General features: G+C 31.5%; 1 protein-coding gene across 1 annotated transcript in view; it reads right to left on the bottom strand.

Annotated features, from left to right (window-relative positions):
• The window catches only part of ari-2 (E3 ubiquitin-protein ligase ari-2), a 338,226-nt gene that overhangs the window by 158,605 nt on the left and 165,644 nt on the right, over positions 1–13,977 (bottom strand). Inside the window, exons 2-3 of the mRNA XM_089592306.1 lie at positions 11,977–12,326; positions 11,676–11,900 (exon numbers count right to left, since the gene is read on the bottom strand). Of these exons, the coding sequence (XP_089448432.1) occupies positions 11,676–11,900; positions 11,977–12,326 (575 nt within the window). The remainder of the gene's footprint in view (positions 1–11,675; positions 11,901–11,976; positions 12,327–13,977) is intronic.

Here is a 13,977-nt window from a genome sequence, read left to right as displayed (position 1 = left end):
CGATCAAAATAAATAACGATCCAAAAGACAATGACTCACTTCCACGAAAAGTAGTATCTAAGGTACCGGCCATTATGAATCCGGATGAATACACCCGGTTGTTAATGACCTTTGGCCCTTTGAGCCATTTAAACTACTACCCATTAGATGTCAAACGCGACGATGGAAGACAGTTATACCTAAGCTTCGCTACATACTGTCACGAAGAATCGACGGAACGGGCCCTCAAAGGACTCAAAATGTATGGGGCGAATTACTCCCAAAAAGACTCGCCAAAAAACTGTGAAATAAAAACACATTCATCGTGTAAAAATTTAATATCCTAATTCCACCTTGAGGTGCACAGTCTTCTGTGCAAAACACAAATGAAATTAAAAAAGATCTGCCCATCGTGCCAGGAAAATATCAACTTGGTAAAATACGACTGGCACTATAAACTATGCCTTGAGATGGGAGTGTCAGCAAATCTTGATGTACTTAATAGACCAGTAATTAGCAACACAAAATCAAGGGCCAAGGAGAAGAAGAAGACGTAATATTCACGAGTCCATTTCTTCCCTTACTCTCAGTCCCAAATAAACAAATGTAATAATTCTGTAAATTAATACTTTATTACATTACTATAAGGATTATTGTAAAATGTTAATGTTATGTAACTCATAAATGTTTACTTATAAGATGAAAATATAGCAAAAAAAAAAAAAAAAAAAAAAAAAAAAAAAAAAAAAAAAAAAAAAAAAAAAAAAAAAAAAAAACCAATAATATAATATAACATAATCACCGAGGACGATGATAGTTTTAAGAAGGGGAGGCTGTTAGGTGACGACTTGCGTGAATTAATAAATTTTTGTTTTTATTCTATTTTATCCTGTTATATTTCATTTCCAATGATAAAATTTTAAGACTCTTTACAGAGTCATACTCAACGAGAGTCGTCGCCTAACAAAGCTGACTGTGAACTTCGTGGCTCTTGGAAGTGTCAAGTGACAACCGAAGCGAGCCATGAAGCCTAAACACATGAAGTCAGCAAGTACCGGCCCCACAGCAAGTAAGACAAAGAAGTTTAACTAAAACTTCGTGCAAGGTGCATTTCTTCGTGCGGCGTTTTAGTCAGTAGCCTGCTGCCGCTCATCAAGTGCAGACGTAATAATTAATTTTATAAGATTAACCAGACGTTACGTCTATTTTTTTCTTTTCTGTTTTATTTTATATGTATTCTAGTAATATAAAATAAAGTGATATAAAACTAATTGGAAAAGGAATTTAAATTATTATAAAATACTAAATAACAAATAAATAAATATAAAAATAAATAATTATAAATCAACGGAAAGAGGAAGTGCAGGTCATCAGAATCAATAATAGCGGAAAAAAAGGTAAGTTAATCTGGATATTATATTCAACACTCAACTTCTTCCTTCCTTTTAATTTTTCTTAAACAAACAAATAGTTGGACTATTTGCTGTCTTGCAGCCTGTGAAGGAGCGTGAGACTGTAGTCCACAGTTTTTAGTTTTTGATTTGAAGCTGAAAACAAACTTAAATGATATTAAACGTTATTTAACATGCTGTCCCGCAGCCTGTGAAAGAGCGTGAGACTGTAGTCCACAGTTTTTGTTTTGAAGCTAAAAACAAACTCAAATGACAATATTCGTTATTTAACCGTATAGAAAGCACTCGACTAGGGTAACCATACTTCTACTGGGTTATACAGATTGTGGTATTTAGTTATCTAAATCAGTACAATCAATGGACAAAATTGTACTCGCAAACAAAATACATGTACTTTAAACACTTTTGTTTATATGTAAGACAGCAGGAATCGTATTAATCGTTTGAAAGTAATAATCGATAAAAAAACGTTATGTTGTTTTTTAAAGTTACATTTTTGTTAAACATCAGATGAATGTCACAGCCCCACAGAAAGCTATAGAGTTCTCAGTAAAAATTCGTGTATTTTAAGTACACAATATTTCGATTTAATTTATTCTTTTGATACTTTGACTAGATATGTATTCTTAATACGTGAGTCATAGTCAACTTAACTGTAACTGATATTTCTTGAATGTCTTGGCATACAATTCAAATTTTAAAGTTATCATAAATGTCGCAACAATAAAATTATCTTATTCTCTGGTATAGAAGTTTGAAAAACATTAATTTCATTTGGTACTTTTTGAGCTATATCGCTCGAGATTAAGATAATTATATTTTAAAATAATGTATCGACTGTTACAAAAAAATTAAATGCCGTTCTCACTGTGAGTTGGTGAAAATATTCTATCACAGAGTTGTGCTGCAAAATTTTGCTCTGCATTGTCAGGTTCGCACACTAACACTAAGACATTTTAATACAAAATAACATTTCCTAATTACATAACATTGATTTTAAAAAACGCATATAAAAATTGTAACAGTATTAGAAAGAGTAGTATCAGAATAATAATGTATGTTAACAAGTAGTATTCGAGTTTGCACACATAATGCTACAACGTAACAGAAAAATAAGTATTGTGGCCTATTATAACTAAAAACAATGCTTTAACAAAATAAGGGTGCAAGATTCATTGCTCGTAATGAGATACGATGTTGTCAATAGAAAAAACTAAAATAAGCAAAAACCAGATCTGCTACTGTCTTATTTACAATAAAAAGTTAGAAACAAAGAAAAGCTACTCTAAGATCCAAGTAGGTCTACATATCAATAAGTACTATTACAATTTTTATAGTGAGTATCAAAACATACAGTAATCATAGAATTTCATCAGTATTAAGACAAGAAAAATATTTTAAAAATATTATAACTTTGAATACCAAACCAAACATTAATACATAAGTATTGATAATCAAGCTGCATAGCTTTTACTAATAAGGCAAATTGAATAAATGATATTTGGATTTTATAATAAACTACCGATAGTAGAGAAAAATACAGAAGAAACCCCTATCATACTTTGATTCTGTATTAACTATTAATATCGTATAGTTCAGAATTTTTATTTGTGTAGTTATTTTATGAATTAATGTGATTTGAATAAAAAAATATTATTACTTTGAGTGGATATATCTTTCATTGGAACCTCTCCAACTGGCTATTTTTTAAAGGATATAAAACCTATACGAACGAACAATTGACATAATAACTTTAAGATGTTAAAACCAATACAACATCTACTCACCACCAACCTTTACCAAACAATTCTGAATTAAAGTAAGCTTCATTGGGCAAGACAACAAGGCGTTTCAGATACGACATATCATAAGAAAATTATCAATTTCAACATAAAATATTTTTAATTTCGAACATAAAAAATTGTAACCATGGAAATGATAAAAAAAAACTAAAATAACACACTATGTGCTCATTAAGGATCTACTAAGGGTCTGTGATAAGTCCACCAAGTACCTGCAAAAAAGCCACCAAATAATTGGAAAGTGTCCACAAAGTGCCCACCAAATACCCGCTAAACGCCCATTGAATACCCGACGAATAACAAACTAAGTACCGCTAAGTACCCATTACATGCCTACCAAGAACCAAAGAATACTTACCAAATGCCCTGGAAACATCCACTAATGCATGCCAGGTACCCGAGAAGTACCCACCATGTGCCCGGGAAGTACCTGCCAACTGCGCGGGATGTAAACGCCAAGTGCCCGGGATGTACCCACCAAATACGTGCCAAGGCCATAGAAAGTACCCACCAAAAGTGCTCGGGAAGTACCCGCTAACTGCCCCAGAAATACCTACTATTGCACACCAGGAGCCGTAAAGTACTCACCAAGTGCTTGCCAAATGCCTAAAAAAAACCTGCCAAGTACCCGTAGAGTACTCGCCAAATATCTGTCTAGTGCCAGGGAAGTACCTACCAAGTCCCCGGGATGTATACGTCAAGTGATCGGAAAGTACCTACCTCTGAAGCAAGTATCTCATAAGTATCCACCAAGTGCCTGGAAAGTACCCGCTTAGTACCAGCCACATGCCTACTAAGTACCAAAAAGTATCTATTAAGTACTCCCTAGGTGCCCAGGAAGAACTCACCAAGTACCCGCTAAGTGTCAGCCAAGTGCACGGAAAATATCCGCTAGTGCCCGCCAGAAGCCCGGAAAGTTCCAACCAAGTGTCTGCCAGCTGGCCGGGAAATACCCGCCAAGTGCCTGGAAAGTAGCCACCAAGTACCTGCCACGTATCCTTCAAATGCCGGCCACGCACACGTTAAGTACCCACGAAGTACCCGTCTACATTCCATGAAATACGTACCATGGGTCCGAGAAGTTCCTGTTTATCAACCAGCTGTGTATACACCAACAAATGTTTACTACGACCCCTTTACTTTAATTAAAAATAACTGTCAACTACTCTCCAAGATCCCAGAAAAAGCCTGTCAAGTTTCTGGTAAATTCCTGAGAAATTGACGCGTAGTGACAAGGAACCGCTCATGAAGCGCTTATCAAGGGCCAGCCAAGTGTCTGCCACCAAATGTACACTAAGTACCCACTTAGTTCCTGGGAAGTATCTGCCAAGAGCCCAGAAAGAGTCTGTCAAGTGTCCGCCAAATGCCCGAGGAGTTCACGTAAAGTAATCAGGAAATATTATCTAAGTTGCTGCCAAGTTCTTTCCAAGTGCCAGGAAGTGCCCGGGAAGTGCTTGCTACGTATAACCCGAGTGCTAACCAAATACCTGGTATCTGACTACGTGATCTGATAAATTTCTCTTTAATTCCAACTAACAATTGCTTTAGAATTCTTTATATCTTTATGTTAACAGTTCTGACAGTTCTTACATCTTTTATGCCGGGTATCAAAAGGGAACGTCGCTTATACAGTAAAATTGTGCTTTCAGACTAGACTGTATTGATTTAGTTACATTACAACACGCCTCCTTAAATCAATAGTTTCGTTCTTTCGTTATTGAACACAATATTGCTATTAACTATTTTAAATATTCTTTTAATACTAACGATCTTTCATTTATATTAAATTTTTATTTTATTTCAAATTTCAGTTAGCATGCTAGCCATATAATTTGTTAATTTAATTTTTGCTGTAATTATATTTCCATGCCGATAATTTTTAATTACACGATTTTTAATTGTGATTCAGCGCTTTTATGTTTTTTGAATTTTCTGTGAAATTTCCATACATAACAATCATTATTGCCCCTGAATTATCATGATTAATATTAATCGGTTTTTCAATATTCACTTTACAAACTATATTCCACAACTGCTTTTTAAACAATATTGTAGTAACTGCTTCTGAGAGTACTGTATACTCTGCAAACTTTGAGCGTTTTGTAATATTTTTTTGTTTATGAGTTATTCAAAAAATTATAGTATAGTACATTTTTGTTACATATGATATTATTGATTTTCTATCAATATTATCACTGGCCTAGTCTAAATATATCATACAGTTTAATTCTTCACTTTTACATATACCAATCATGCAATAAAATTATTGTATTTCTTGACAAATATCAGATTTTTTCAATTTTAAAATTTGTTTCCATTAGACTATCATATAATCTCACAATTACACTGATCGCTAGTAACTCTACAGACTTTTTTTGAATCAACTTTATTGTGTGTTTTTCTTCACTGTAATTCATATTAATTCCGGTATAATTTTGTACTATCATTAGAAATTTTTTTTATATGTTTCCCTTTTAATTATTTCATTTCATACAAATCACTTTTAACAAAATTGTAGTCACTTAACAATTTATGGTATGTATTGTTCTAAATTCTTGGACTCTAGTTTAATATATATAATGCTTTATTCAGTTTACAAACTGATTTTTTACCAATTTTATAGCTTTGTGGCTGACTACTGTGTACTAATGATTTCATTCGGCCATTTAAAAATACCGTTTTTTCATCTATTAGTTTGATAAATAAACTGTTTTAACAACAGTAGTATAACAATATTTTGAATGTTTGCATTTTACTAACAGGCAAACATATATATATATATATATATATATATGTATTCTATGTTTTCAGGTTGTTAAAAACTTTTGATTACTAGTCTAACTTCAAATGTATTTTTATCTTTCTTTTAAACATCCATTTTACATCTAAAACTTCTTTATCCCTCAGTTTTTTAACTGTATCTCACGTTTTATTTTCGGTTAAATTTTACTTTTCACCATTCATAGCTTCTCATTTTTTGCTTTTTTTTAACTTAGCACCTCCTCGAATGTGTTAGGCATATTAACATTGATATGATAAACGTATATCACAAGTGTAATTGGACTACCATATTTTTACATAGGATTTTTTTTCTTTTTGATTATCTATGATTCAATTTTTGCAATTTATTTTTCATCATAATTTTTTTTCGTTTTTACTTACCATGTTGTTTATCTTGTCACTGATTTTATAATTTATATTTTTGATATTTTCATTTTTTCCATTATCAAATTCATTTTTACTTGATTGATCAGACTCTGTTTCTAATGTAGCTCTCATTCAAATTTCTTAAATTTTATCTTTTACTACTTTAACGTATCTAGCTACTATTACTTTACTGTTTATTAGTACTCTATAATTATACTAAACGTAAACAACTCATATTCCTAACTCGGCTCAATCGTCGCATATACTTTTTTCTAACCTCTAATTGACGTACAAACACCCTACTTCCAGAAATTTTAAAATGTTTTACATTGAGCTCAATACCAAAACATATTTCATATGGTTTTTTATTGTTAATTATGTTTGGAATTGTTTGATTTATTATATAAGCTACTTTTGAATACGTTAGGCTAAGATATCGAATTTATATTTGCTTATTTCATCAAACACCTACCTATATTCATTGTCTATTTGTTGTATATTTCCGTGATACCACTTAGTTTATGTACGAAAGGTGGGCAGAGTAATAGTCTGATGCCATTAAATTTAATGAAAGTAAAATTTATTGGTTCAAAATTTTTTTTGAATTCTTTAAATTTAGAAAAATACGTTTCTTTATTGTTACCAATCTTATAATGTTGCTCATTTAAATTAGTATGAGTAACTTCTGGAATTTTTTTTGCTATTTTTTATTCACAGTTCTCCTTATTTTCTATTTATATTTCTGCTATAGTTTTTAAATAGATTGTTTAATATTGTACTTTCAAATTAATTTGCGAGTTTTGTTTCAATATTCTCTAATTTGCTTGGCACACCATCAATCATTTTGCTTTCAATCAGTTTATTAAAATATTTAAAATTCTTGTGGCCCAATACCCTATGCCATTTTTTTGTCAGTTAATTCATCATCGCTGATATATTTTATTACCAATTAAAAAATTTTTCTCCATGAATCATTTTTTAATCGTACATATTTATCTAATTATTGCGAGCGCGCGGTGGCTCGGTCGGCTAGGTCGTGGATTGGCATGCGGGAGACCGTGGTTCAATTCCCGGCTAGTGCGACTTTCGGGCAAGTACCTCTGTGAGTCTCACATGTGCTTTTTCACCATGCAATCCTCCTCGAGGAGGGTTTAGGCAACCTCCTCACAGCAAAAATTTGCCTAATTTCCCCCTACCCCCCTCCTGTAATGGGAGGCCACCCATCCCTCTTCCCTTCCTTCTCCCAAGTGCTAAGTGCCCATAGTAGTGCCCTTATTAAAAGGAGCCGGACGTAGAGCACTATAATATATAAAAAAAAAAAATCTTATTATTGCATACTTTCATAACGCCGTCTTGCTTTTTTTTACATATTCACGTTGTCGATTTAATACTGTATTTGTGATAATCGCTCTTGCTTTAAGATCACCTTCATACTCTGCGGCTTCTGTGCCTGCATTTGTCTTCGCTCTGGTAGCTGGATGTTTACATTCTTTATAGTCTAGTAACATCAACAATCTAAAGTGCTAACTGCCGAATTCTTCTCCACCGGACAAGGTAATAATAAGATCGTTAATTTTTCTCTGTAGGACATTTTGTCTTGTACATGTTTGCTACACTCTTCTAGAATTTTTTTTAATGAAAGTACTTCTTTTTTTATTTTCTGATGTCTTTGTCAACATTTAATTTTTTTTGTTTACTGGCCATTTACACAGTTTACCGTTTATACTTAGTTTTCACCACTGAATTATTGGTTACTTGATTACACACTGTTTATTTACCACTAAATTGATACTTTTATTATCCGTGATTGCTTGCATATAGAACCATCATAAGTAGACCTTATTTCAAGTTAATTTTCACGGAACACCAAAGCAGTGTGTAAAAAATCGAAAAAAAGAAGGAACAGTGCTTCCCTACCATGTTGGAAATTGTAAAAGGTAGTGTTATTGTCTATTATGCATCATGATCTGAACGACTAGAGAGCAACTACTTACGAAAAAAGCTAGGGCTTAATTGACTATATCGCTTGGTACTGCGCGTACAATTCGTGGTTCTTATTTATATGTGTATGTGCTCTTGGACTTGGTTCTAACAATTTTTTACACTACGAAAGAAAATTACCTCAAAAAATCTGAAACTGCTTATGCGTCGAGAAATCGAAAATTCTTGGTTAGTCAGCTTCTAAGCAAACCTTAATGATTTCTATACATTTAAACCAAAAATTTTTTTCAGCTCCACTTGTTTAACGCGGACTTACCTATAAGAAACTTAGAATATTGTTTTAAAATACATAAATTAAAAAATAAGAGTTCAATATTGTTCTGTAGAATTAACCTTGCAATGTCTGTTTTTTTGTTAAAATATTTTCAAATAATGTTGTCCCACAATTGTATCTTAATAAACGGATACAGTACAGCACCGTGAATTATCAGAGCGAAAATCTTACCATTCGCTGTACTTTTCCCTTTTTGTAAACATTTTTCTCAAGATGTTCGTCTCAAAGAATGTAACTAGGGTATCTGTCCCAATTATAGACCCTGTCCCTATCGTGAACCCATTATCACATTATTGATGATAAGTTAAACGAGTGTTTCAATAGCACAATGAATTATTTTTTAAGTTGTTATTTTCTCTCTAATCCACCATAATAATGACAAATAATAGCATTTAGATAATGTTATATCATTGAAATAATATATTAAAAAGTTACACAACGCTTTTGACTATTTTCTTCATCATGCCTTGTTGAAAACCGTAAGATACTCATATTTTTGAAATGCTGTATAAAAAATTAGGAGTATTACTTGAACTCAAAAAATTGTTTAATATATCAATAAGAGTTTCAGAAAAATAATAAAAACAAATTATACTCCTAAAAAGTATATTTATATACATTATTAGAGGGTCCACAATACAGCCATGATTATCAGCTCTGTCTCTATTATGGACCCTTTATTTCGCCAGTATTGAGTGCACACATAACCTTCAACTTCATAACTTCGAGCTGTTGTTTTCATTCTAAAAGTAAAGAAAGAACAACAAAAAATGTCTCTTAAAAAACGCACCAAGAAGACTAAACAACCATAACAAAGTCATAAAAAATTTAAGATTAGTATAATAAAAAAAAGTAATAGTAATCATCACAAAATTAGTTTTATATAAAAATTTGTTCCTAAAAACTTATCTCAAAAAGTGCCTAGTTATATATTTTGTTAAAAGTGTGAGAAGTACTTATAAATAAATCTCAAATGTTTATTTAATTACATACAAATATTTTTTTACATTATGGATAGGGTCCATAATTGGGGGGGTCCACAATATGAGCAGGGTCCGTAATAGGGGGGTCCACGATAGGTTAAAAGTCCATCGAGGGGGTCCGTAATACGGACAAAAATTTTTTCTTGTTTCATCATTAAAATAAAAATAACAAAACTTTTTGATAAAAAAAAAATTTGATGTTGTTAAGAAAGAATCAAACGACTTATACGTTATTGAACAAGGTGTAGTTCTATTGACCGTTAGACACAAAATAAGGTTGAGCTCGAAATTTTTCTTAAAGGGTCCATAATTGGGACAGATACGCCTACGTACACACCAATCAAGTAGTGAAATTCTTTATTTGTAATCTCACTGCATTTTATAACTTTAAATTTTCAGCGCTAAACTCCACTCTCGTTGAACTCAAAATTACAGCTATTACACCCTAGTTAACTGTTATAACCATGTTTTCCAACCTTTTATTCTAAGTTTCATTCTTAATAGTTTTCTTATCTTTGAATTTCAATGGTGAAATGCCTTTCTTTTTTTTGTTATTTTTTGTAACAGAAGTATGTATTGGATTTTTAAAAAAATCAGAAAATAGTTATTTAGAATAAAAAAAAACTTTTTTTCGGTCATATGGACCAAAAGTCACTATTTTTTGTTCTATTTATTTTTCAATGCTCTTTTTTTTGGAAAAAACTTATCAGTAAACTTGAAACAGTAAATTTTAAGAGAAGTTATTTTGACATAAGTCTGAGGTAAACATAAACTTTAAAAAACAACTTAATTTTCGAATGCTGTTTTGACTGTTTTTTTCCAGATGTGTGTAAAAATTCAATTTTTTAACATGAATAACGTAAAGAAATACAATTTCAACATATTTTTGACAATTGTTTATTTGTCATAATTGAACCTAATAATTAAAAAACCATTATTTTCCATGTTTGTTGTAAATTTCTTAGCAATTTTTGTATCCAATTAAAAATAAATAATGATACTACATCTTGCGTAAGATTATATGCTAGAATTCTGTATTTTACTTGATAAAAATAACCAATCTAAAGTCGGTACCTATATAGTCTAAAAACAGCATTCTTAATACATAACGTTTTTTCCGTGTTGTTATAATTAAAATATTTTAAAATGATTTATAAGTATGGTGTGAGGTTTTTTTTTCGTTAAATTTCTTTCGAGTAGGATTAAAGGTCAACATCAGTTAAAAAGTACATATCAAAACTTCAAAACGCACTTTTCCCTTTTTTTTTTAATTGCTTGAAACTGTTTTTTTTTTCATTGTTGTAGAACGAAGCAGAGTACAGATTTTCAAAATTTTCCTATAATTTTGTTGTTGTTGTAACATAACCTACATTTCAAAAAACTGTTATTTGAAAAATTTGTTAGGATGTCCAAAGGTTACTAGAACTATAGCAATTATTTTAATAATTATCAGTTGCAATTCTTTGTTCATGAGTAATATTAACCTGAAAACGTACAACAGTGTGTAAACCTCGTTAATCTTAAAATATAACCTGAAATTATTCAGTAGTTTTCTCACAAATAAAAAGTATTTACCAGAAAGTGTTATTTACATACTATATTGCATATAATTTTTATCTTTGTTAGTATCTTCAGCAATCACAGGACAAACATTATCAATGTTAAAAAGATTTTTTTTCAAAAATATACTTGTAAAATCTTTCATTTAAAAACTAACTGTATTTTACAACTCCATATTTTCAGCACTAAGCTCAACCTTCCTTAAGCTCGAAATCACAACTATTGTCTCCTAGTAAACTGTTACATTGATTACAGTTTGACCCCTGTTTTTAACTTTAATTTTCAACACTGTTTCAGAATGTCAACAGTTTGAAAAGTTGTATGGTCTTACGTTCATGAATAAATAAATTCACTACAATTTAAAAGAGACTATCTTTGCCTATCATACCTACTCATAAATACCTATGAGGCACGTTTTATAGTTAAGACTTATAAATTCAATGACTTAAGTGAATATTTATTATATAAATAAGTTTTTGATGTTACTTGCATGAATAGAAATAGGATTAATACGTACTCTCTCATAGTAGTGTAAGTATTTTTTTAAAGCCTCTCGGGCTTGGGCATGAATGCTTTCGTGGGCAATATTAGGATTTTCTTTGTACCGTGAGCATTCATAATACTCACTTCCATGTGTTTTCCAATCTCCAAGACACATCCAACAAAAATCATGCTTACAGTTGTAGCATTGCATATGGTTACAACCTCCATTTTTCTCTATACAAATGTGACATTTAGAACACTGCAAAAAAATGACTTGTAATTACCTTTCATGGTATATATATACCATATATAGTATAACACAGATAAAGTCTTACATCTTTAGTATGTGCGCTTATATAATTAGCTGTTTCAGAATCATCAGCACATTTAGTTAACCACTTTTTAATTGTGATACAATCTGTAGGAGCGTGATAATCCATACCACACCGAAAACAAAATACTGATTTGCACATATTACATTTCACACGTTTTGCACTTAACTCTTTTGAACGTATTACTATCTGACAGTTTGCTCCGGGACAAAATCGAAGTTGAGGATGTGATTTTACATAATCTCGAAAAACGAACTGTTGATAGCGTTCTCTCATGACTGGTTTAACTAGTAAAGCTAATACAAAATCCTCTGGGGTCAGATTGCTACAATCACTCTGCATACAACTGATACCTAGATAATTTAATAAAATATTATTGTAATGATAAGAAAAATATAAAATAAATACAAAAATTTTTATGTGATAGAACAATACATAATTAGAATATGGAACGTTATTTTTGACGCCCACTATAAAAATACAGTATTTGAAGTGAGTAGAATTGCATACTTCTTATTAAACAGACCTTAGCCATTATTAGCGTACACAGAAAATTATCCACCTTATCAGCTTTTATTAAAAGCTTAGTTTGCAACATTAACTTTCAAATAATGTCAGTACTATTTAGTCTCATTACCCTTCCTCTTTGAACCAACAAGCTTGGGTGATATTTCTCACTTTGTAAAAAGAGGTCTTTGATTAAAATTTATTTTAAATCTTTGCGACTTGACACTCTATGCATAAACAAAATTTTATAAAAACGGTAAATCCTGTTCTCAGAATATTTTATGCAATGTATGATTTTTTATGAGAACATCTTCTTCTGTCATGTTAAAAACTTATCATGTGTTAATTTGTTGTCAACATATGGGGCAGGAAATAATTTTTACAAAATACACGTATATTACTTAAACAATCAAAAACGACTAACGTCCCTTTCTAAATATTATCAAATAAAGTAAAGCGAACTGCCTTAGAAGTAACTACCAAAACGGGATTAAAAATCTGAATCAACTAACAGAGCACAACCTTAATGAGCACGTACATCCTATTATACAATTCGATCTTTGTGTGTCAGACACTGTAAATTAATGTAATAATTTTAGCGTTTTCGTAATGATAATTCGTAAAATGACATAAGTGGTAGAGTAAAAATATAGAAATGTCACCTAATTATAATATAAGTTTTTTACATTTTCTTATTTATTTTATTATTCTTATTTTTTTTTTTTTCTATAACTCATTGTGCACGCATTTGTCTTACACCTTACAGTAAACATGTATTGGAAAATTAGGAAAAAAAGGAATTAAACTCGTCCCGTTCTCGAAAACTAGCTGAACTCAGAAGTTTGGCATGCTAGTAATATAAGCCATAGACGAACATGACTAATACTTGCTCTTCTGAAAGATTGATACAGTATGTTGGGAGGAGTTACAGGAAAATAATACATACATAATCTCCAGAGAGCTTGTATTAGAATTCATAAATTAATACATTAATTTTGACGTTGTCCTGATGATAATACAATTAGTAGAATAAAACTATCTGAATTTTATCTCATTGTAATTTATGTTTCGTTTTGAGCCTCTAGGTCGCGATGGACCGTTATCAAGGTCGCGGGGGGGAAACGTACCCGTTATCGTTGACAAATGCCTGTAGAGAGTAGGGAAAAAATAAAACGCTTAACACGAACTCTTCGATGATAGGAAACAACTTGTATTTTTTCTTTACAGCAAATGTGAAGATGAAGGCGAATCAGGAAAGAAGACCGGAAAAATGACACTAATAATTAAATCAATTGAAATTATGGACTGTGCTCAGACGAAGGAGAGAGAGGAAGGCTCTCCTTGGCCAGCGTGCGTCACTTGGTCAGTGCGAGAAAGACCAAAAACATGCCGATCGAAGCAGACGAGTACTTAAGTCACGCTTGTTCTAACGCTCTTCGATTGCAACTGACTCGCTCGCGATTTGTCTAGAGAGACTAGACAACGCGGCGACAATTA

The sequence above is a fragment of the Copidosoma floridanum genome, unplaced genomic scaffold (genome assembly GCF_036245765.1).
Source record: "Copidosoma floridanum isolate Cflo_tuat_1 unplaced genomic scaffold, Cflo_Japanese_pri ptg000016l, whole genome shotgun sequence".
Taxonomy (NCBI): Eukaryota; Metazoa; Arthropoda; class Insecta; order Hymenoptera; family Encyrtidae; genus Copidosoma; species Copidosoma floridanum.
This window is presented reverse-complemented; position numbering and strand designations above follow the sequence as displayed.